Here is a 26,818-nt window from a genome sequence, read left to right as displayed (position 1 = left end):
TTATTAATAAATATAAAAGGGAGCTAATATGTAACGACATACCTCCTACACCTACTGCTATATTAGGAACCAATTGTTCTCCCCGACAGTTCTCTCTACCAGGGACTAATCGCTGCAGTGCCGGTGGATACGGGTTTCCATCCACGTCAACCAGGAACGGTGGTGGCATCAAATGTGGTGCAGTTTGGGTTTGTTCATCTAATACATAATTATTGCTGTCCCGAATGAGTGGTCGATAGTCTGTGTGAAAAAATAACTCCTTGGGGATCTGGAAAAATAAAATCGCGAATAAAAAATTTGTTTTATTACGAATTTGAGTGATCAGATTATAGTAGGTTACATGTAGGCAATGTGTAGGATAATGTGTGCCTTGATTTGTATCCTAATATCTTGTTTAGTATACGGGGCTATATGCAAAAATAGTATATTACATACTAAGGGAGGAAACTAGAACATTCCAACCCGTGTGTATAATTACCTACTCGAGCCGAAGGCAAGGTTAGTAAACACTCGAATTGGGGTTTCTTACTTCCCTCACCAGGTGTAATATACTATATTTTTTTTCTCTCAAATTATTGAAGTTATAATGGATTTACAGGATAAGTTTTTTGTAAACTAATCGAATATTTGTGTCAATGTAATTTTCACTCTTTATATTTTCAATAACCTTAATTTGAATATCGTTCCATTTTCATTTATTATAACCCCCTCTGATAGGATAGACCTATATCCGCTGTGTCATATTTTTAGAGGCCGACTATAGGCGCTAAATGTCATAGATTTTGAGTATGTGTTACAAAATAGTGTTTTATACAGGTTATTTAAAATCTACTCACAGTTTTTAGCTTCTGAACTCCGGATCCAAATCCATACATCAATAAGTGACCATGAGAATCCGTTGCAGCAAGCATAGTACCATCCGGCGACCATTTTGCATCAAACACAGCTCCATTACCTTGGCCTTCAATAAAGTTTTGAAAACAGGCTATCGGTTCAGAATTAAGTACATCCCAAACGATTAACTGTCCATCGTGTCCAGCACTTAATATAACTCGAGGATCTATAGGATGAGCTTCTAAAACAAAGACTTCATCCTTGTGACCTCTTAGGATCTTGACTAATTCTCCACTTTTAGCGTTCCACACCTTCAATGAGCTGTCATTTACTGCTGTGATTACCCACTGATCGCTTACGTCCCAGCTTACCATTGTTACTTTTGCTTTTTTAATCGTGTCTTCATCGACCTTAAGATCTCTGTAACAGCGTTTAAAATTATTTCTTTTAATAATATTAATTACTATGAAAGCATTTTGAACGATTTATGTACCCAGATAATTTTGTGTTCATTAAAAGGCGCTTATGCATCCACTGTTGTTGTTCGAAATTCCAAACATTAGCAGTTCCATCTTTTGAACCAGAAATAAACTTCAATCCCATATGGGCCCACTGAATGCTATCAACTGTGTCTGTGTGTGCTTCAACCTCGAGAACTCGTCGAGGACCTTCATCTCCTAACATAGCATAAACACGCACATGGTGGTCTGCAGAGCCAGCTGCCATGAATGTTCCACCTGGGCTAAATGATGCACAAATCATTTGCGCTTGTCCGGGTCTCATTTTTTCATGATATTGTATTGGTTTTGGTCTAGAAATTTAAAAAGTTTAAAATTAGAAATAAATTAAACTTCGTTAAGTATTTGAAAACAAGATATATGTATATTTTTAGAAATGGGAATATTTAAAATTCACCTGAGCGAACTATAGATAAACCGATTAATATGGATTAAATTTGAGTTTTGGTTTGAATCCAGTTTTATACGGTTTGAAGGGATTTTTTAATCTTGTATTATATTGTAAGTATAAGTTGAGTTGTGCGAAGCAAAAATTGAGATAAAACAATTTCAGTTCTGGTTCATAAACTGTTAATAAAGTAAGTTTAAAATATTGTTAAGCTTAAAGGAATATCTAAGAGGGGTCCGGTTATTTTTCTCTATCACTCTGAAATAGACGAACAGTATCCTTGTTGCACTCGCACAGTAAATGAAAACTTTGTCTACGTTTTTCTGATAAACAAATAAAAATTTAAAAAAAAATCTGGGCGACGGTTGGCCCTGCGGGCCAGCCCCAAAACTTCCTGCGGTTTTCGAGCTTTCTTATTTACTGCCCAAAGAGTGTATACTATTTTTCTCCTCGACGGAGGCGGAAAGCGACAACTTCGTTTTGCACAGCGGGACGAAAGTTGACTTTTCCCGCCCAGAGGCAAGAAATAGTATATTATACTACTAAGGCATTAAATAAGAAAGCCTCAGATCACATGCAATTGTTGGCCGAGGCGAAGCCTTCGGTTTTTAAATGTAGTGAAACATAAACTTACAATTAACCTTCTCCATAAGACAATTTATTGAGAAAAATATAGATAGCCCGAACTGGGAATCGAACTCAGAGCATGTCGGTATCACGCCGAGTGCTCTACCAGTTAAGCTATCCGGTACTATACTATATTCCGTTCAATTTGATCTATAACGTATTGAGCCACACCGTCCATCGTATGGTAATACACAAATTTTTAAATGTAGTGAAACCTAAACTTACAATTAACCTTCAAGAAAAATGTTCTCGAATTAAAAAAACACAATTGCTCAGCACAAGAACAAAAAAATGAAGACAAAAATTATCTTGGGCCAAGTAAACCTGTTCTTCTGTGTATCTAATATAATACAAAATCATGGAAAACGTTTTCCTCAAATTTCAAAACAAAAATTCCATATGCTTGGTGTGCCTACGATAAGAAAAAAAATCTGTCTATCGGTTGACCCTGCGGGCCAGCCCCAAAACTTCCCGCTGTTTTCGAGCTCGTATGAGTCGTTTCTGAGAAATCAATAAAAAAATTTTTAAAAAAATTTTTTTTTCCGTAATTCGCCAATATTTTCGAGTCTACTTGATCAAATAATCTGAAATTTTCAGAAAAGTTGATGGCCAACAAGCTCTTTCGATTGCCGCTTTAATCATCCAAATCAATTCATTAGTTAAAAAGTTATAGACCGGTCACACACATACATGCACACAGACACTCGGACATCATTCTGAAAATAGTCGGAATAGCTTCCTAGGACCTCAAAACGTCGACATCTGATGAAATTTCGATTTTTGCAAATCGGGGTGAAAACAATAACTTCCCAATTTTTCGAAAATCGTATATTTTCTTAGCGGGAAGTTAAAAATCAGTCTATCAGTTGACCTTGCTCAGTTGACCTGCACTCGCGTATTTTTCCGAGTCTTATAATAATACAATTATTATTTGTCCTATTCATGTTTTCAAAAATTACGAAGAAGAAAGACTTTAATTATCTATCTTTCAAAAAATTAAGCCTTTATTAAAATTGGTAAAATTATGGTAAAACACAAAGTTAATAAAGAAAAATTCAATTTATTTTATGAGCATTAACGTTCTTTTCACGTTTTTAATTCATCGTTCACTTACATGAGAGCGCATTGATATAGTCGTCTCGACGAAAGCTGGGGATTTTTGTCCCACGACGGTTTCTTTCTCCATCCTCTAAATGTTGGTTTTGGTGGCTTTGGCACATGCGCACATTTAATGGCGCATGTGCTCATTCTAATATTATGGTGGTGAGGGAAGAAACTGGTGGGAAAAATATTCCAAGCTATCGTTGGTACGACTATACTACGTAAGGAACAGTCTATAGTATAGACACGCGGCCATTTTTATCATTTCTTCGTGAAACTTGTTAGCGTGCACATCGTAGTGTTAACTATTAACCTTATATATTCGTTGATATTGTTTACATATTTAATTTAAAGGATCTCAGTTACTATGGTTGACTCAGCGTATTCATTTGTTTCAGTACTCATCGCTGATGAAGATATTAATACATCAAAACCACCGCCAACTTCTGGGAAATCCATTAAACAGGATTTTCCTGAAATCTACAGGAAATACGACCAGCCGATGAAGCCAGCGGAATTGAAATGGAAAGAGGTAAAACATCATCCTGAACAGCATGTTTACCAAAAATATAATTTTAGTGTTTTAAATAAAAGAGGGAAAAAACCGGTCACGATCCGGAAATTTCCAAACCAGAATAGGAGTCAATGGGTAGAGGAATTAAATTCTACCAGCGGCTCCATTAATAGCGTGAGGAAAAATGAAGACGTGAAACAGGACCAAAAACGGAAAAGGTGCACAAGCCAAGAAGTCGATGCTAATTTATCCCAGAGTAAGAAACAAAAAGTTCGCAATTAATATTTATTAGTTTTAGTTCATAAAGTTTCTTATGTAATAGCACCTTTTTTTTGCATGCTTTTTAAGTAATTTAATTTTATATTCATTAATTTAAATTTGTCAGTTTATTGCATGTTAGATTTTAAGAATTAATGACAACTGGCCAGCTTGGCCACTAAAAATATTTTGTTTTGCACACCTCAATCGCGAAAGCGTTAGGTGTGCTTTACTGTCACTCTCTCACTCTCGGCCCTTTCACGGACTTTAAATCCTCTCTACTTTCTTTATAGTACACCAAAGTTGTTAATGATATATACCATTTTAAAGGAAATTTATTAAGGAACATTTTTCAATGCAATCCATATTTGATTAATGATGTGATTAATTTAAAAAAAATGATTTAGTCCGAAGCCCTCAGTAAATACTATTTACTTTCAGATTGAGAAAAAGAAGTGCGAAATCAACACCACAGCAAGGGACTAAGAAAAAACGATCATTCTAACACAATTATATCCAATTTAAAATCAAAATGTAGCTGAAAAACAAAAATATCACATTAATAAGTTTTTTATTGACTCTATTGCATTGAAATAAATTTTTGAGCCTTAAAATTAAAAATTACAAGTGAATTTATCATTGTTTTATTCAGTCAATGCCAAAGAAAGAAAAATTTTTTTTTCCTAAAATTAAAAAATTTATATCTTTTGAACAAAAAAAAACCCCTACTCAAAAATTTCAGGATCTTTTGAAATCAATTAGAGGTACTCTAGAAAAAAATTTGAGCGAAAAATTTGATGGCGGTCATCGACTTTTGCAATTTTGGAAATTTCAAAATTTTCCCAAAAAGCGAATTTTTGAAAAATTTTTTGAAAAAAAATTTTTTTTGGTACCTTTAAGTATCCTCTTTAAAACCTAGCACAGATCATTAGAGTAATTGTAATAGTTTTCGAGATCTTTGAAGAATAAGTTTAAGAAACAGGAAAATTAGTGAAATTTTCAAAATTGCATAACTTTTGAAAAAAATTTTTTTATTTTTTTTTCCCTTAGCAGAACTTCGTTATATGATGAGAGAAAACTTCTGACCAAAATTCGTCCAAATCGAAAGGGGTCGATTCCAACTATTGGTCGATTTGACATGGAATGACCCATATATTAATAATATTGCTACCGTAAATTTTCAATTGAGGTAAGGTAAATGTCCCAATACCGGAACGATTTGATAATCATTATATTATATTTTAACTCGTACGCGATGAAATTAAATAAAATTTTCTTTATTTAAAACCTTAATTTTTTAGTTACAAAATCGGATATAAAATAGATTTTAGAATCTATCCAAAATATGAAAAAAAAAAAAAAATCTGTCTATCGGTTGACCCTGCGGGCCAGCCCCAAAACTTCCCGCTGCTTTTGAGTGTAACGGGGTAAAAATTTTAATTTTCAACTTTAAGTCAACCTGATTTCCCGCGGTTGATTAATTACCCAGAGTACCCCATATGCGTTACTATTTTATCGACTTGTCGCCGGGTGCGCTAATTTAAGGGGCTCGTCCCAAAGACCCAATCAGAAAATAAGTTGGAGTGGTGGATTTTCCGATAAGGGCCGAAGGATCGCGAACTTGATTTGATAAGTGGGTGCACGAGGTGAAGACGGACACAGTCGGACGGACCGGCGGAACAGTTGGACGGGTGACCGCACGGGAACTATTGAGAAGGATTACGAGGTAGACAGTAACGAGCGACGGGAAGACGTAAATCGGCGAGAAGGCTGAAAGGAATAAAGGACGCCACGATCGCTTGGGAAAAATTAAACAGAGGTAAATAAATCGTCGGCAAGTGGCTACAATTTATTAATTAATTAATTCAGAAATAATAATTAAGTTAATTCGTGGGCAATCACCATTTCCTGTTTGATTGTATTAAGATATAAATTCTCGGCAAGAAGGCTAGAATTCAAAATAAATTAACACGCGGTCCGTCTGATAATTTCTCGACAGAAAACATTAATTATAAATTATAAAATTAATATTAAGAAATTGATAATTGATAATTGAAATTAGTTTTATTTAATAAGATGAAAATCAAGTTACAACAATTTACAAGACTGAATTTAAAAGTGCCGTGAAAAGAGTGATAAAACGTAAAAATTTATAATTAAATAAAATTTATTAGTAATGGAAGTCGGTTCTTGTTGTGAAATTTAGTTATTAACGAGAAGACTAGTTGTAAAAGAATTAAAGAGAGATAGCGTCGGTCGTTGACGTCAGTTTTCCAGTATCAGTAACTTCTTTACTCAAAAACTCGATACTTGAAAAACTGAAAATATAAAATGCTGTCATGGAAAATTTCAAGTATAAAATTATAAAGTAAATTAAAAATTGTCGTGTTGATAAAGTGTCGTTATTAAAATGTAAAAGAAATAAAATTGGAAAGTCAGTAAATTTATAAATTGAAATTTCGTATATAAATTTAGTCCAGTGGACAAATAAAAAAAAAAATTGAGATTAATTAAAAGCGTGTGTGAAGTTAATGGGTAAAATAATGATTTGTAAACGCGTGTGTGTGAGTGTGAATAAAGTCCTGGGGACTCGAGAATAAAACGTGTGTGTGTGTGTGTGTGTGTGTGTGTGTGAGAATAATTAAATTTCCTATGGAAATATTTTAAAAATAGATCCAGGGGATCTGGCAAGTTGCCAATTTATTTTAATTAAATTCGATCCAGGGGATCAGGCCGGTGGCCATTTTTGATAAAGTCCAGGGGACTCGTTTGTTTCAATTAAAAGACCCAGGGGATCAGGCCAATTCGTTATAAAAGTCCAGGGGACTCGTTCGTTAAAATAATAAAAGATCCAAGGGATCAGGCCGGTGGCCAATTCGTCATAAAAGTCCAGGGGACTCGTTCGTTAAAATAATAAAAGATCCAAGGGATCAGGCCGGTGGTCAATTCGTCATAAAAGTCCAGGGGACTCGTCGTAGTATTTAATTAAGATCCAGGGGATCAGGCCGGTGGCCAAATTAGTTATAAAAGTCCAGGGGACTCTTTCGTGTAATTAATAAAGTCCGGTGGACAAAATTTTATTAGTTGTTAAGAATAAAAGTCCGGTGGACAGTTTTGTTATAAATAGTTATAAGGAATAAAAGCCCGGTGGGCAAAGTGTTAATCGGTGAATAAAATTTGAAATTATATTGGTTTAAAATTGTGTAAAAATTAATTTAATTCCTCAATCTCCTCACTCTTATACTTTTCAACGACCCTGATTTATAAAATTAACATCTTCGGTTCTGGAAGGCCGAGTCTTATCTTCCAGTGGCGCCCTTATTAAGATCAATTAATAAAGGGGCCAAACTTGGCAAGGTTGAGATATACCCTGTTATATGAGCTCCTTGAGCTCAAGGAGCTAGAAAAAATTGTTGTAAATACATTTCCGAGCTCTTCGAGGTCAAAAATACTTTTGTATGCCCTTGTTTTCGAAAAAACCGTTTTTTATCATTTTTTTCTCCCACGATATCTCACGAACGAATTAACCAATTTCGGTGGTTCAGGTCACACTCGACGCGTTTCATTGGGTTCTAGAGCTGATTAGATTTTGAAGTTGATCGTATAAGTCGTTTCTGAGAAATCAATAAAAAACTAAAAAAAAAAAAATTTTTTTTTTTTGTAATTCGTCAATATTTTCAAGTCTACTCGATCAAATGATCTGAAATTTTCAGAAAAGTTGATGGACAACAAGCTCTTTCAATTGTCGTTTTAACTATCCAAATCAATTCATTAGTTAAAAAGTTATAGACCGGTCACACACATACATACACACATACACATACACACACACATACATACATACAGACACTCGGACATCATTCTGAAAATAGTCAGGATAGCTTCCCAGGACCTCAAAACGTCGACATCTGATGAAATTTCGATTTTCGCAAATCGGGGTGAAAACAATAACTTCCCGAATTATTCGAAAATCGTCGATTTTCTTAGCGGGAAGTTAAAAATGTTAATTATAGCAATAGTCTCGGATTCATAACTTTTTCATGTCTTTTAATCGTTTTGCTAAGAAATCAGTCAATGGTCTTATAGAAAATGTATAAAATTACTTTTAATAATGATTTTTGTATATGCATCTTGAATGACATAAAATTCAAGAAAACATCAACAATATGATAAAAATAGTATTATTATATTAATTTTACTGTTCATCTATTGGTATAGCAAAATGAACCCGTGCCCAGTACTGGAACAGTCAGTCATACTAATGTTATGAATGTTATCGATAGACATTGACGGTGAGTTTTATTGACTGGCTAAATCAAGTGTAATATTAATTATTACTAGAGACCTAATATTTAATTCAGTAAGTATGATTGTTCTTCAAATGCATTAAATATAGATGAACTCTGATTTCAATCATAAAAAATAAATTTTTGTGTTTAATTTTATTATTATTTTTATAGTATAACCTCAAATGATTTATTGTGTTTCTATTCTTCAATTCAAAATATTTATTTTTTTTTCAATATTTAATCATTTACATTCAGTCTGGTCCAGAGCTTTAATATTTAAATAAATTTATAGTTACTAGAAATAACTTTTTATAAGAATCATAATTATGTAAATTATTGATTCAGGTATTAAGGATTAAACATAAAATATTATGTTTTGAATTTATAAAATGTTTTTAAAATGGGAGTATTTCGATACAATATAAAATGTTGTTTCATGGTATAGTTGATGTCGGTCATATGACGGTTTGTGACTTTGTGAAACAATATTAATCAGATATAGATTTACCGATTGCCCTCAAGTCGGGCGAGGAGATTACGACTCTAAGCTCAAGTCGGACGAGGGGATTATGACCCAGCGCTCAAGTCGGACATGGCTCAGGTAAATTTAGGTCTCGCGCTCAACTAAGAATCGCCTGATTTGTATAGACAATATGTAGTCTTTACTATCCCGATGTCTAGGTATATTTAGACAATATGTTAGAATAAAACAGATAATAGTTCGAGTAAATACCTAATAAATAAGATAATTCTTTTCGAACAATCTTTTGAAATATATTACAGTAACCGTATGAAATTAAAAAATAATAAAATAAAATTAACTCACTGAAATACTGCTCTTTCATTGAATTTTTGAGTGTAAGACCAAAATGCAACTGATCCGTCTGTACTTGTTGATACCAAGTAATTGATGCCATTGCAGACAATAGGACAAAAATTAACAGAAGTAATCATGCCTGAATGTCCGCATAAAACTGCTATCTAAAAAAAAAACATTATTTTTATAAAGTTAGATATCATCTTAATTACTTGAAAAATATTTTTATCCATATATCTGTCACTTTATTAGCAGAACATATATTTTGGATACTTTAAAATGGTATTTTGCACATCTGAGGAGAGACATCAAAAATCTCAACCAGGATACCTATTTCCCCACCTATCCATAGGCAAGAGTAGCAAATTTGACTTTTACCGACTTTTTGTACAGTCAGAACAAGTGATTCATACCGTCCATGGTTACAAGCGTACCAACTGATAAATCTATGATGCGATAACTCCCTGCAGTAGATTTCTTGCTAACATAGTTATATGAAGGACAATTATGTTATAAGATAAATCCATGTTAAAACTTTTCTATGCAGAATATTTATATTGCAGGACATCTTTATGCAATATATCTCTATGCAGGATATCTCTATACAGGACATTTCTATGTGGCAGATTCCTATGCTAGACAAATAAATGTCTAATTACATTTCTCCATAGTAAAATAACTTTAACACATAGATCTTAGTTTAAAAAAATAATAAATAGTGGAATATTTTTTTTTTTTTATTGAGGCTTAAATTTATGAAATCGATGATATTAATGATGAAAATTTAAGTCAAGAAGCGTGTATTTTTTTGAAAAAAATTAAAAAAAAATTTTGAAAGTTGATCAAAATTGTCTCGTTGTCAATCGAGTAATTTAAAAAGTTACAACTCGTAAAAAAATTTTCGGATAATTCTTAAATATTCAAATAATTCGGAAATTCGAATTTCGAATTAAGTAGTTATATTCGATTCGATTCGAACGCGATTCACACATCCCTAGAATTCGTTTTATTACCTCATAATATTACCTTATAATATATATTATAATTTCATAATATAATTTATAAACACATTGTTTATTTACTAAATTTATGAAAATATAACTATACGATTGAAACTAAAATTTTTGAAGTATGTGAGTTTAGAAAATTCTTTTACAGCGTTAATGAATAATTGTATTTTTGTATATTTACTCTTGAAGCCATAGTTTTACATATATTTGTCCTACATACAAATGTCCTGCATAGAGATGTCTTGCATAGAGATCTCCTGCACACAGATATCTTACATAGAGATATCTTGTATAGAAATATCTTGCACAGAGATGTCCTGCATAGAAATATTCTGCATCGAATAATTTTGACATCGAAATATCTTGTAATATAATTTTTCTTAATTATAATTATGCCGACTCAGAAATTTACTACAGAGAGATATCCGAGCATAGAAATTTCTTGCATAGATTTTTCTGTTGGTACGCTTGTAACCATGGACGGTATGAATCACTTGTTCTGACTGTATCTGATTCAAACCTAGACCAATCACGCGCGACTTTATGACGCTTAGCCACAGCGGCTTATTGGAAATCATGTTTTTAATAAACTCTCAAGTTATCCATCGATGTTTGACATCTTGAATATTAGTTTACCCGGTGACATGCGTTAATGTCCCCGGACAAAATATCCCCCGACAAGATATAACAATAGTTCAAAATTTCTTTACGATGACAAGCTTATGTGTTGGGCTATTTTCGAATAAACACACACAAAATCCGAGAAAAAAGGGCACAGAATAAGCTAAAAAGAGCATGAGAATAAGCTAATTTATGTTCTCTACTAATGTTTTTAATTAATTGAAAATTTTTTATTTATATGCTGTAATAGGCAAAGAGAAAGCAATAGACCTTGCAGGACGGTTCCGTAACAAACTGCCCCCGGACAAAATAACCTCGACAAAATAACCCCGACAAAATAACCTCGAACAAAATAACCTCGTAACAAAATAACCTAACAAAAATAACTTTGTTATAAAATAACCTGAACGGAACCGTCACTTATTATCCGAAGGCAAAATATCCACGAAAAAATATCCGCGATAAAATACTAGAATACATTTTATCCGATACACAAAATATCCCCGAACTAAATACTCGATAGATAAAATATCCCCGAAAAAATATCTTATAATATAAATACTTTTCATCTGAATAGTACGGTACCTTTTTATCAGAAATGCTTAATATATTTACACATAAAATTTGTGTGTGTGATATTAAAAATAGATCAACAGATATGCTTGAAATCGTACTGTGCCCTTTTTTCACAGATTTTAGGTGGGTATTATTTTGGAAATAGGTCCACATATGCTTGAAATGGTACGGTACCCGCTTATCGAAAACCATTCATTATTTTTAGGTAGATTTTTCTAAAATCTAACTATTGTATTTGTCCTCATGGTCGATTTTTCAAGGAATTTCGTCATAAACTATCATAATTAGTTGAGTAGAGTTCAAAAATACCATCCGTTAAAAAATTTATATATGTATGTATATATATATATATATATATATATATATATATATGGGATATAACGCAGTTTTGAGGACACGATTACGGCTACAATTCTTATCAGATCTTAATGAAATTTTTCACACTTATTCTATGGGCGATTATCACGGTTAAGTTCGAAAATGGGCAAAATCGGTTGATTAGTTTAGAAGTTATGGCTTTTTTAAATTTCCATGATTTTTTGAAAAAATCAATTTTTTTCCACATTCAAGTTCATATAATTTTAAAACTAATACTCATAGACAATTTCCGTAAAAAGTATCTGAAAGCTTGTCTAATAAGCTTTAATTTATGACCTTAGACTTTATATTTCGACCATTTCATCCTATAATTTGATGGCCTTGAAAATTTTAATGGAATCAAAAAATGTTGAAAATATGGGTTTCATTCCACATAACTTATGAATTTCCCATTAAAATCCGGTTTCGTCAGTTGTATTTTATTGTGCACAAAATAACCTGTAAATTTCACTGCTATTTTATATTTTAAAAGTATTTCTTTTATTACTTATAATGTATCAAATGTACCTCTACTCCCTATGATTATCACTGGTCTTGTCATTACGATAGCACCTACAGTTCTTATCGGATCTTAATGAAATTTTCTACACTCATTCTATAGGCGATTATCTCGATCAAGTTTAAAGATGGGCTGAATCGTTCAAATAGTTTTGAAGTTATGGCTGTTTAAAATTTTCACGATTTTTCGAAAAAATCAGTTTTTATTCACTTTCAAAGTTTATATAACTTTAAAACTGAAACTCATAGATAATTTCTGTAAAAAGTATTCTAAAGCTTGACTTATAAGCTTTAATTTATGACCTTAACCTTTATGTTTCGAGTATTTCTTCCAATAATTTGATAGCCTTGAAATTTTCATGAAATCAAAAAAAGTTGAAAATATGGTTTTCATTCCACATAACTTATGTATTTTCCATTATAATACAATTTTGTCAGTTGTACTTTATTGTGAACAAAATAACCTGCAAATTTTACAGCTATTTTGTATTTTAAAAGTATTTCTTTTAATATTTATGATGTTTCAATCGTACCTGTAGTCCTAAAATTATATTTGATCTTGCCATCGTAATGGCAATTACAATTATGATCTCATACTAATTAAATTTTCTATACTTTTTTACGTGAAGGTTAGTTTGGTAGGTTACCTATATAATGTTTTGTCGAATCAACTATCTGAAGTTCTCTATCGAAAATAGTCGTTGTCTTTTTTTACCCTCACTTTAAGAAAACGAGCCTAATATCATATCATGTCTATATACACTAACATTTATCACAAGTTATGTATGTATGTGAGTTTTTATAAATCTACCTTCCATTTCGGCTGCCGAATGGCCTTTTTTATTTCATTTGAAATATATTTTTCTGAATAATATTTATCAACAGGATATTTTGTCACGAATTTTTGTCTCTTGAATATTTAGTCCGGGGATATTTTGTCTATCGGATAATTTGTATTTGGATATTTTATCACGGATATTTTGTCGGGGATATTTTATCCGCGAACTACAAATTGTGCTACCAACCTGGACAACAATAACCTTCGAGTACGAATTTTATCGTTAAAGATTTATGTGAATTTTTTCAGGTTATTGTTGTTCAGGTTATTTTGTTACGAGGTTATTTTGTTCTAGGTTATTTTGTCCGAGGGTAACCGGTCGCCGCACCTGCAGGCCATCCCTGAAATTTTCCATCTTGGACCTAAAAGGCAATGGACTAAATCTAATAATAAAACTATTTTTTTTTATATTTCGTCATAGAGATATATTGTTCCTGGGATATTTTGTCGGGGATATTGAGGCACGTAACCAATTTACCCAACTAAATAATAAAATTTAAATATTTAATAGTTTAGAGAAGCAGCTCACGAAAAAATTAGTATATTTTATATTCTTATTAATACCAATAAGAAATTTCATTTTGTTATAAAAATAAATTTTTTTCTAATTTTTAATTATATCTTCCTTCAATTTCTGTTTTTTTATGTAACCGAATAATTGCTTCATGAAAGTTTTTAATTGTAATGAATTTGAGAAGGTAGATACCAAATTGAAGAAATATTTGTTTGTCTCAATGTATTGGTGCTTCTAAAATTTATTAGAATTCACTAGAGTGAACCAATAGTTTTCCGAAAATAAGAATTATTAATTTCATTTTAGAAAAAAATGACTTATTTTGAGTATTTATGAAATCAAGGAAAATAATTACTTGAAATTAATTTTTTTTCTCTCAGTGTAGTAGTTTTGGCCATACTTCCGAATACGGCACATTGCCGTTTACTCCAAAAAATACGACATAATACCCCTAATGGCCTAAAAAAACCCTTGAGTTGGCGAAATGGACGAATAGGCACGATTAATTTGGAATACGTGCACATAGATGGCGCTGCTAAATTGATCGATTATCAATAACTAAACTAAAATTAAATACATAATAATTAATTTTTTCTAATACCGCAAGATGGACGGTGGAGTGTAGTTTCAACCCACTCATAAGTTAATGGTAACTTTAGTGTTAGGTATGAGGCAGGACGTGATGGAGGTGCCTCACTGACGATTCCACCATCACATCCGGGATGTAACCTAACATTGGTCGAAGTTAAACGAATTTATTCGTTAAAGATTCATATTGGTGAATTAGCGGTATAGTCAACTCAAAATTTCGCGAATAATTTGTCGATTAATTTACAAATTAATTAACAGTTTTAATGAATTTCGAACACATGTTGTGTGTAGGGGGTTAAACATCAAAATGGAGGCTTGTTCGGCTCCGTCGCCAACAAATTCGCTTGGGCAACGTTTATATACATAAAAATAAAGGTTGTGTGTAAGTTATAAGCAAAAGTAGGGTGTGCCGTATTCAGAAGTAAAGTCGTAGTTTTTCTGTGAATATTTTAGTATGCTTCAATTATTTGTTAAAAATAAATTATTTGTAAAAATTTATACTAACTGGTGACATTGTTTGGAAACACCAAATTCGTAAAATTCTATCTAAACTTCCAGCCGCTAAAAGGGTGTTGTCAAAATTCACAGCTATGTCCATTATTTCTGATGAAGCTCCTCGGAATGTAGCAAACAAGCGACCATCGATTGCACTCCATACTTTGACAAGTAAATCATCGGCCCCAGTTATGATGTATTTGCCTGTTCGGTCATACAGAACACAGTAAACAGCTGAAAGATGACCTAAAGTATGGCGGTACAGTTGTAGTTTAGAATAAAATTTAGGTGGAATGACCTCTCGTCGGTTCAATGATCCAGTATTTTCTCGGCCTTGGAGAACCCGAACTGTTTAATAAAAAAAAAAGTTTTAATATTTACTAATACACATTCGTATTCAGTTTGTTAATTAATAAATACAATAAAAACTAACCAACATTGTCGGATACTGAATTCCCAGTTTGTCCAAAAGAAGGCTTTCTTCCTGATCTGCCGGAGTATGTCACAACGCTATGACGTTCTTTTAAAATATCTGAATGTAAATTAATAGATTAATTACCAATTTATTTATTTAATGTAAATTTAAACAAAAATACTCGAATATATAAATTACAAAATATACAGCAACAAATAGAATGGCCACGACAGAAGTAAGCTGATAAATCGCAGAATTAACCAAGTAACACATGCTTAAGCAAGATTCTGGTTCCAGTGCCTTGAGCGAAACCCCTGGTCGCTAGTGTCTTTTTCTACGTATGGGTCTTGCGCAAGATCATGTAGCAAGAAATCGTCATCAAGACTTGTGCATAACTTGATCAAGGCATTGTACACAAGAATATTGAAGATATTTTAGATACCGTGCAGTTGAAAAGTTTCTGATGCATTTTGTGTACCAGTAACTTACGACAGGTACTTACGCATGGCTTGCTTAAGATCTGCTTAAGGTTCAAGGTCAATTTTGAGCCTTGAGCAGATCTTGAGTAAGCCATGCGCAACTATTTTCAACTAAAGTCTTCCTCCAGAATTGAGTTACAATCTGGCACGAATTTCTTGTGTAAGGCTTACACTAGACTTGCTGTTGAAATCTAGTCACAAGTATCTCCAGCAAGACACATGGGTAGCAAAAGACACTAACGTCTATCGAACTTGAGACCAGGCTTGCTCAAGCTTTGAACAAGATTGTTATATGAGTAGTAAAAGTTAATCTAAAAAGAGAAAATAAGGAAAAAAAAAAATAAAATGAAAAAAGTGAGAACCATTGACGCTGATTTTTTATTTGTTTCGAAATTTTCCCAAGAAATATATGACAAATATATGACAGGTACATTGAATTGATATTCCTAATATTGGTCATATTTCATGTAAATTTTAGGATCTGATAGTTTTTTTTTAGTTCTTATAGATAACAGCAGATAGAGTATGTGTGAGTTTTCTGCGGATTGATGTGTAGGTCTACTTTAAAAGTCTATTTTGAATTAATGATTTAATGTAGATTTTATCAAATAATCAGCATTTAAAACAACTTTCAAGTGTTAGTATTAGTGCGGACCTTAAAGTGAGTTGTGACAATTGATGTCCAACAATTACTGCGAGTAATATAATTACTGTGTGATTATTACTGGGGAATCTGATTAAACAAAAATCACCCTGATTATAAACTTCGACTGAAAAATTCTAATCGGTTTCAATCGGGAAAATGATCGATAAAAAATTATCATTTTCCGATTGAATCCTATTTAAATATTTCGATCAAATTTAATCGAATTCAATTTGATTGAAATATCATTATTATTAAGACAAATAAAGAACTCAACTTTATATAAAAACACTAACAATGAGATAAATATTATATTTACTAGATTATGAAATAATTATACATATGCCGCAGGAATTGTTGCATGCGCATGTAAAAAACGTATATATTGGAGTGGCGCAAAAAAATCGACAATCAGAAATATCATCTTACCTTCCTTCGTTCGTAAAAGTGATTGCCCTCCAGCTCCAAGTAGAGATACAGCAACCGGAACACAAGAAGGTACTTCTCGTTCGAGCATTGAGTGAATTCTTGCACATATTTGTAACAAATAATTCGAATTGATGTGCGGATAACTCTTTTTCTGCAAAAATACAAGGTGATAAAAATTTTATTCTGAATAAAGTACACAAGTATAATTTCAACACAAGAAGTTGTCATGGCTAATGTAAATTTAATAAATTAATCTGACTAACGGTCGATCTGCTGTCTTCAAGCTCAAATAACCCGAAAACAGAATCAAAAATATTATTCTAATCTTTTCACTTACAAAAATACAATCTCAAGAGTTACACTTTTCAAAGTAGCCCTATCGAAAAAATTCACGTGGGATTGCATGACAACCCATAGGAATCCGTATAGAAAAGTATGGATTTATTTAAGAATCCATAAGAATTGATATAGGAGTGTATAGATTTATATAAAAATCCATTTAGGAAACCATGGGTATCTGAATCCCAACAGGGGAAATCTACATAGCAAACTGTGGGTACTTGGTTTCCTATATGGGAAGTCACATAAAAAACTGCGTACCTAGATTCCCATGTAGGAAATTCACATAGGAAACTATGGGTACTTGGATTCCCATATACGAACTTGACATAGAAATGGATCTAAGTTTCTACATAAGTAATTTCTGTAAAATCCGGCCTATCTGGATTTCTATGTCTATCATCTATTGATATCTGTATATAAATAAAAGAACAGGTTAATATTCCTATAGGAAATCATGGGGGAATCCATCCGAAACTTCCATGTGGGAACCCACATAGAAATCTAGGCTGGATTCCCATATGGATTTTTTTGATAGAGAAATTAATAGTATATTGTTCGATAGGTGCGGCAAGTTGTTCATTGCTCACGAGTTGGGCGCGGGGACGAAGTGAGTGCGACTATTCGTTCGAGTGGGTGATTGACAATACTTAATTCTGCATCCTATTCTTTATTATTAGTGCGGCCTAAATACTATCTTAGTATGCTTTTCTCATTCGGCAAATAAGTGTTTGTCTGTTCGACTGCGTTGAAAATTGATATTATGCATTATAGTTTACAATATTTGACAAAAAAAACATTATATTATTAATTAATTTTCTTTTTATTATCTGAAATTAGTGTTATCAACAAGTTTTCGACATGTATCTACATACTTATTTGGCCAAATGTGTCTGAATGAATCTAAAATTGTCTGAATATGAGTATAATCTCATGAGAATACTGAGAGCTTCAAGATACTTTTCATAAACTGTACCTAGAGATGACTAATAGATGACCGATAGATCACTGACTGAAAGCTGACGAATAACCAATTTAAACTAGCCAAAATTTATAAGCATGAGTATTAGTAAATTCAGAGTTGAAGTGACACGATTTTAGTAGGCATTTTAATTTATTCCGCTTACTACTATCTACCAAGTAACACCGAACTACAATGATGGACGTATGCGACAAAGTAATCCAAATATAGATGAAGCCGTCACTTTGCTCTGTGATTCGATCGAGGAGGATATTCCTATCATGGATCGTATTTTAAATCATAGAACGACGAAAATCAAGCACCGTGCACGTCCTATTAAATATCATCTATCTTCAGGTCATCGCACTATCACACGATCGATAACGTTGGCCATGTGAATAGAGAAGTCCCTACTTAACCTCTTTCCTTGACAATCACTACTTCTCCGGACCAAACTCAACAGCCCTTTTCAGGGCCACTAATTGTTTCAACACGTACATTACTCTTGAGTAATTTCTATTATCCACAAGTTTCAAAACCTATTCTCATTTATATAGTAGAAAGGAAGCATTTTTCATTTTCTACATACATTTCATGTTTATATTAATAAAGATAATGTTATTGTATGTCAATCATCCCCGCAACATTGAACGTCCCCGAAAATATCACTGTTGATTAGTATAATTGTCATTTTTGATTTACTCATAATTATTTGTTGCAGTACAATAAGCTCTCTACTTTACGTTATTCCGTCAAACTTATGAGAGTACCCAGAAAATTTTTTTCATGAATATCCATAAAATTTTATGCGATTTTATGGACTAAAAGGAAATTTTATAAAATTCTACAAATTTCATCAAAATTCTGCAGTCAGTAGTTATTTTTCAGAAAAGTATTAGAACGCGAAAAAACAATTCTCTCCAAATCTTACGTATTAATATAATGAATGAGGGTATTACAAAGGCGGGTTAATTTTGGATTTTATTGATAAAAAAAAACCGGTGACTGCTGGGCTCGAGCCTAAGGCGGCTCGATTCTACGTCCTTGCTATCCATCGCGCCGACTTGTGGCCGTGACCTCAGATGAATAATCAGTATTTTATTAGGATTTCGAAAATAATTTTTTTTTCTTTTTTTGGAATCAGGTTCAAATGTCTCATTTCGACATAAAAATACGCATATGAAATCTAGAGCTCTTAATATTAACAGTAATAGGTCTTCTGATTTTTATAACTAGCTAACAATATGTCGTAGGAAAACTTTGCAGCACATTTTAGTAGGTAGTTAAATGCTCTACAAAAAAAGAGCCATCCGGCCTTACCCGGAATGGAAAGGTAGATTTCTCATTTAGATACAAAAATTTGGTGAACTTCATAAAAAATAAAGTACTGAATTAAAAATACATTACGGTAGTGTAAACAATTTTATATGTTATTTCTAATAACTCCGAAATGATATGGCATAACCTAAAATTATTTAATAAATAATAAAAAACGATGATTATTATATCAAATAAGATACTTATTTAAAGCTACAACATGAATTTCAAGGAATTGAGGTATGCCATATCATTTCGAAGTTATTAGAGGGGTAAGCTGCAAAAATAAGCTTTTTCTATTTTTTGTGAAATTTTCGAAATCATCAAATTGTTAGACAAGATCTTTAAAAAAACAAGTAATATAGTGAACATTAAAGCTAATCGTGCGAATTTTAAGATACTTTTTACGGAATTAAGTTATCATTTTCGGTTTAAAAGCTATTTACAGATAAAGCCAGAAAATTCATTTCCATGACAATTAAAAAAAAAAGGCCATTCGGCAGCCGAAATGGAAGGTAGATTTTCCAATTAATCTATATAAAAAGTTTCATACATACATATCTTGTGATACATGTCAGTGTATAGTCATGATATGAAATTAGGCTCGTTTTCTAAGAGTGAGAGTAAAAAAAGACAACGACTATTTTCGATAGAGAACTTCAGATAGTTGATTTGACAAAACATTATATAGGTAATGTACTAAACTAACCTTCACGTAAACAAAGTACAGAAATTTTAATTAGTATGAGATCATAATTGTAATTACTATTACGATGGCAAGATCAGTTATAATTATAGGACGTACAGGTACGATTGAAACAGCATAAATAATAAAAAAAATACTTTTAAAATATAAAATAGCAGTGAAATTTACAGGTTATTTTGTTCACACTATAATACAACTGACAAAATTGTATTATAATGGGAAATGCATAAGTTATGTGAAATGAAAACCATATTTTCAACATTTTTTGATTCCATTAAAATTTCTAAGGCTATCAAATTATTGGAAGAAATGGTCAAAACATTAAGTTTAAGGTCTTTAATTAAAGCTTATTAGACAAGCTTTCAAATACTTTTTATTGGAATTGTCTATCAGTTTTAGTTTTAATGTTATATGAACTTCAACAGTGAATAAAAACTGATTTTTTCGAAAACTCGTGGAAATTTCAAACAGCCATAACTTCACAACTATTCGAACGATTCAGCCCATCTTTGAACTTGATCAAGTTAATCGCCTATAGAATAAGTGTGAAAAATTTCATTAAGATCCGATAAGAACTGTAGGTTCTATCGTAATGACAAGACCAGTTATAATCATACGTCGCAGAGGTACATTTGATACATCATAAGTAATAAAAGAAATACTTTTAAAATATAAAATAGCTGTGAAATTTACAGGTTATTTTGTGCACAATAAAATATAACTGACGAAATTTGATTATAATGGGAAATGCATAAATGATGTTGAATGAAAACCATGTTTTCAACATTTTTTGATTCCATTGAAATTTTCAAGGCTCTCGAATTATTTGAAGAAATGGTCAAAACATCAAGTTCAAGGTCATAAATTAAAGCTTATTAGACAAGCTTTCAAATACTTTTTACGGGAATTATCTATGAGTTTTAGTTTTAAAGTTATAGGAACTTGAAAGTGGATAAAATTTTTTTTTTTTGAAAAATCGTGGGAATTTGAAACAGCCATATCTTCTAAACTAATCGAACGATTTAGCCCATCTTCGAACTTAACCGTGGTAATCACCCATAGAATAATTGTAAAAAATTTCATTAGGATCCGATAAGGATTCTAGGCGCAATCGTGTTCTCAAAACTTGGTTCTATTATATATATATATATATATATATATATATATATATATATATATATGTCGGAAAGTCATTACAACCTTGGGCGTTATCCCGAGTATTGGTCTCAATACTAATATCTCTTATTTTTATTTAAAATATGAACGAATATTAATTATGCAACACAATGATTTAATATTAAAAGTATTGTTCATAAATAACGATACTTAGACAAGTAAAAGAATAAACATAGTATCGCACAAATATCAAAATACACTAAATACTAATTAATGCAATAATTGATTACGCAGGGAATTATAATAATTGCAATACACGACAGTCCAATAATATTCAAATAAAACCTAATCGAATAATTTACAAATACTACGGTAAACTAGGCTCGAGAACGAATCCACGGTCGACAGGAAAACTTGTACTCGCACAACGAATGCACAATCAGAACTAACTGACTCAACTAGTACCAAACTCTGTACTTTTTGTTAAAAAACCTTTTTGTCAAAATATTCAAAGAAGGACAACCGTCTCATATTATCTTACTATCTTGTCCTCTGTGTCTTACTATACCCATCCTGTGACCGTGGCTACGTTTGGTGAACAGATCTCACAGCGAGCCTAAGCCTCCCGTAATAAACATAATCTGCTTAAGTTGTAAACAACTAGAACTTAAATTTTATTATTTAATTGTTACTATAAAAACTAGTCTCGACTGTTGGAAATTTCCCGTCCTATTGGAAAACCCCATTTTATTCTTTTATCTCCGACACGGCTATCCTGACAATCACGCGTCCTCGAGTGAATCTAAAACGTTTATTTTAAATCACATATAAATTCCTTGTATTTACTACTATTTACAATGCAACATAATTTACAGATTTTTTTTTTTTATTTCATTATCCAGTTCAGAAATCCATAGTAGTGTTAAAAGCTTTCAGCAGTATTTCATTAAGATTATATTTTATTTTACTATACGATCTCTTAAGTATGCCTTTCATAATTCCCTTGAGCAGTCGTTTCACCATGTTCGTATTTTCGTCCACCATAGATCCTCACACTCAATGACCCCTGCATGCCACGTGCAGTCCGATACTACCATAGTTGTCATAACTAGGTACACTTTTTCAAGCCCCCGCCACACTATCAACTGCCACAGTATGATACGTGTAGTGCGACTTCCAGAAATTCCAGACCCCCGCCACTTCACCAGTTGCCCATCGCCCCCTGATCAAACCACTCCCGGTTTGCAGTTACGACCTACAACCTGGCGCAAGTAGTGCGATCATTTTCTGTCCAATATTGCCATAGCCACAACTATGCAATCTTTTATCCAAGCCCCCGCCATACTATCAACAGCCACTGTATGATACGTATGGTGCGACTTCTCAAAAACTTCAGACCCCCGCCACTTCACCAGATGCCCATCGCCCCCTGATCAAACCACTCCCGGTTTGCAGTTACGACCTACATCCTGGTGCAAGTGGTGCGATCTTTTTTCTGTCATTAGTGCTTGACCTTTCCCCTGGTGGCTCAAGACTCTGCCTCAGAGTCTCTTTCATCAACACTCCCATCTGAAACATCCAACTCGCTAGGAATATGACTTTCCGGCATTTTCCTTAAGTTCTCATGACTATATTTGTAAGTTCTATTACAGCTTAAAGATTTTAAAGTATACCGATCATTATCGAGAACTTCTACTACCACGAATGGACCTCTGAACTTTGGATCAAGCTTAGTTTGATTTCTTTCTTCGTTTTTAATTGAAACAAAATCACCTAAGTTGAATCTAATTACCTTTGCTTTATTCTTATCAAATCTAGACTTATCATATTAAGCATTCTTTTCTATATTTTCAATCGCATCTTGTCTTACATCAGAGATATCGACTTCTTTTTCATTATCATCGACTATTAACCCAAACGGTCGCGCTACTCTACCAATTAACAATTCTAGTGAACTAGCTTTGGTGACACGATTGGTAGTGCAATTCATCGCTAATTGAACCTCATCTATTGCCGCCTGCCATGAGCGCCCGTTTGTTTCAACTGTAGTAAACATATTTTTAAGAGTACTCATTACTCGTTCAACCTGACCATATGCCCTACTGGCCCCCGTTGCTATTAAGTGTAATTTAATATTTTGAGAGGTACAAAAATCTTGGAACTCTTTGCCGGTAAAACATCTACCTTGATCTGCTATTACACGAGTGGGTGGACCAAACAAGGATACAGCGCGATTTAAAGCTTTGATAGTATTTGCTGTATCTACTTTTCGAGTATGCCCGGAAAAATAAGCTTTGAAAATTAGTGTCTAAAATCATAACCCGGAACCTGGGTGTCGGCATAGGGAATCCTAACATTCCAAATAATCAATTTTATAGTACATGTCATAAATTCTTCTCAATATTAAAGTTACAATTATTATCATCATCATTATGATTATTATTATTATTATTATTATTTTTTTTTTAAAGTTCAAATATCAATACTTCCTGCATAGACAACAAATCTTAATCTTTATCCTATAGTTATTTACGTTTCAATTATAAATTAAAAAATTACTATTCAGAATGAAAGCACTTGCTGATCACTATATCACTATAATACTTGTCGTTTCTCAATTAATATAGTTCATTTTTTTTTTTTAGTTGTTGTGTGTTTAGTGTAACAAGACAAATTTAGTGGAGAAATTTATCATAACAACAACATATTCTTTCGAATTATTTTGCTACTTAATTTACCTGCTATGTTTATATGCACAGTATGCCAATGTATGCTGGTCTTGGGTATGGGATGTAGCTCGATTTGAGTTTTACCTGAGCTCGACTTAAAAAGTTTGCAAGCAAAAGAGTTGTCTGTCAATTTACGAACATATTTCGTAATTTCTTTAAACCAGTAATACTTGCAGACCTTATCAAGTGTTTTCTCCCATCCCAAATGCATAATTGACTCGTGCACATAAATAATCACTGACTACCTAAAGACACGTGGTACGATCAGTAAACAGCGAGTGTTTTACCGCGCCTTTAAATTTTTCGACGAAGTACCCCAGCCCGTAATTCCAAGGTTTTAGCAAGATCTTTGGCGGAATCGTCATTTTCTAGATTTGTTACTATTTCAGATATCTCAGAATCGTGTCTTTGTTCTACGAGAAACCGAACATCGGAAATTTCGACAATGTTAATACGTTTTTCGTTAACTTTATTAAATTCCTCCTGCAATTTTACTGGAATAGGATTCCTTGAAAATAAATTTACGTGACCCATACGCTTGCCTTCTTTATAAATGATCTCAAATTCCAAACTTTGTGAGAAAGCCCACTAGCGATCAACTCTTCGAGTCAATTCAACTTTACTACGAAATGCTTTCAATGAGGTACAGTCAGTTATTACAATAAATTTATGACCGTGTAAATAATGACGAAAAACTTTAACAGAATTAAATACCGCTAGTGTCACTAATTCGTATGACTGATATTTTGACTCGTATTTACTAGTTGCTTTACTATAATACTCGGCAACTCGATTTGGAACCGTTTAATATTTTTTTTTTTTTTTTTAAACATAAAAATTGCACCATAACCATCGAAACTACCATCTATGTGCAATGCTATCGGAAAGTCCGAATTAAATATTACCAGTCAATGTAATGTAACGGATTTCAATATTCGTAAAAATTCAGGTATAAACTTACGGAAATGAGACGAAAGGTCTGTAAAATGTCTCAGCTGAGTGAGGATGTAGGTAGCTCTGTTAGCGCTAAAATTTTATGAGGGTTTGGTCAGACTTCATCGGCCTTAATCTCATACCTGAGATAATGACCAGGGATCTTGAAAAATGAATATTTGGATAAATTAAAGCAAACTCCAGCACAATAAATGATGCTATCCGAAATTTTCAATCCAAAACACCTCTAGTGCAACAATTTGAAAGTTTCATTCAAAACAATTTCTTAATCAAAAAATCAAGTTTGTTTCAAGAGATTTTAATCTTCCTTTTTTTTGTGTTTTCAATGTACGTATTGTAAGTATTCATAAGTATTCATTGATTTAGTAATAACCAATTAGATCTGTATCTACGTTATTTAAATCGATTTTATCATTTAATTCCGATTTATGGAATGCACAAATAGTTTTACTCTTAAAAAAAATTGTAAAGTAATCTAAAATTATGTTAACGTCAAATCTTTGATTAAAAATTTTACGACCAATCATGACGTCGCTCTTTAAATAACCATCTTATACGACATGGAAAAAAAATCTCTAATATGTGACCATTGATGGTTAGAGTAGATAACATTTGTATCATACAATTTAAAATAGCGGTTTCTATCACCTTTAAAATTATCAACTTATGTTCTCTTATTCCTGAGAATCAAATAGAAATGCTCTCTTTTAATTAATGAACAATCTGTCCAAGAATCGAAACAAAATGAAAACGACTCACCAAGTTGTGTTAAAGATTCTGATGAAGCTGCCACAGTGCAACCATTTACACAACGTTCATTGTAGTTAGTATTCTCGTTTCCAATTGGAGATAGACACTTCGAAGCAATACGACCACGCATGCTATACTTAAAACATAAACGAGCACAATTGACACAGCGACTTTTTCGCAGCTAGATTTTCCATTTCGGTGTAAGCGATGAAAAAATAACATTTTAAAATACAGCTAAATATTTACTAATGAGCGCACTACCTTCCAACAAATATTAAGCTAAACACATATTCACTATTAAATGCCAAGATTAATTTCACAAGATTCCGATTTTGAATTTCTAACAGAAGACTAAACTGTTCCGCAGAAATTCCAGTTGACGATTCAGATCCCACTTCTGATGTCGGAAAGTCATTACAACCTTGGGCGTTATCCCGAGTATTGGTCTCAATACTAATATCTCTTATTTTTATTTAAAATATGAACGAATATTAATTATGCAACACAATGATTTAATATTAAAAGTATTGTTCATAAATAACGATACTTAGACAAGTAAAAGAATAAACATAGTATCGCACAAATATCAAAATACACTAAATACTAATTAATGCAATAATTGATTACGCAGGGAATTATAATAATTGCAATACACGACAGTCCAATAATATTCAAATAAAACCTAATCGAATAATTTACAAATACTACGGTAAACTAGGCTCGAGAACGAATCCACGGTCGACAGGAAAACTTGTACTCGCACAACGAATGCACAATCAGAACTAACTGACTCAACTAGTACCAAACTCTGTACTTTTTGTTAAAAAACCTTTTTGTCAAAATATTCAAAGAAGGACAACCGTCTCATATTATCTTACTATCTTGTCCTCTGTGTCTTACTATACCCATCCTGTGACCGTGGCTACGTTTGGTGAACAGATCTCACAGCGAGCCTAAGCCTCCCGTAATAAACATAATCTGCTTAAGTTGTAAACAACTAGAACTTAAATTTTATTATTTAATTGTTACTATAAAAACTAGTCTCGACTGTTGGAAATTTCCCGTCCTATTGGAAAACCCCATTTTATTCTTTTATCTCCGACATATATATAT

General features: G+C 32.5%; 2 protein-coding genes across 3 annotated transcripts in view; one reads left to right on the top strand and one right to left on the bottom strand.

Annotated features, from left to right (window-relative positions):
• The window catches only part of LOC130675795 (PH-interacting protein), a 76,975-nt gene that overhangs the window by 36,192 nt on the left and 13,965 nt on the right, over nt 1-26,818 (bottom strand). Inside the window, exons 5-11 of the mRNA XM_057481658.1 lie at nt 16,834-16,984; nt 15,301-15,399; nt 14,878-15,215; nt 9,356-9,510; nt 1,328-1,645; nt 837-1,254; nt 43-268 (exon numbers count right to left, since the gene is read on the bottom strand). Coding sequence (XP_057337641.1) covers nt 43-268; nt 837-1,254; nt 1,328-1,645; nt 9,356-9,510; nt 14,878-15,215; nt 15,301-15,399; nt 16,834-16,984 — 1,705 coding nt within the window. The remainder of the gene's footprint in view (nt 1-42; nt 269-836; nt 1,255-1,327; nt 1,646-9,355; nt 9,511-14,877; nt 15,216-15,300; nt 15,400-16,833; nt 16,985-26,818) is intronic.
• LOC130675842 (uncharacterized) lies at nt 2,306-4,845 on the top strand. 2 transcript variants are annotated; one of them, XR_008991345.1, is made up of 3 exons: nt 2,306-4,000; nt 4,048-4,238; nt 4,682-4,845. XR_008991345.1 is itself a non-coding variant. In XM_057481727.1 (2 exons), exons 1-2 carry the CDS (start codon nt 3,836-3,838, stop codon nt 4,684-4,686), a joined length of 408 nt encoding a protein of 135 aa, XP_057337710.1. In that variant the 5' UTR covers nt 2,306-3,835; the 3' UTR covers nt 4,687-4,845. The 2 variants fall into 2 exon arrangements, 1 of the variants encoding a protein (XP_057337710.1); XM_057481727.1 differs by having other exon boundaries at nt 2,306-4,238.

This window comes from Microplitis mediator, chromosome 1, assembly GCF_029852145.1.
Source record: "Microplitis mediator isolate UGA2020A chromosome 1, iyMicMedi2.1, whole genome shotgun sequence".
Taxonomy (NCBI): Eukaryota; Metazoa; Arthropoda; class Insecta; order Hymenoptera; family Braconidae; genus Microplitis; species Microplitis mediator.
The sequence above is the reverse complement of the archived record's forward strand: the minus strand, read 5'-3'. Positions and strand labels throughout refer to the sequence as shown.

Excerpts from the sequence above, each read along its gene's own strand:
- LOC130675842 (XM_057481727.1), top strand. The coding sequence starts at position 3,836 with ATGGTTGACTCAGCGTATTCATTTGTTTCAGTACTCATCGCTGATGAA.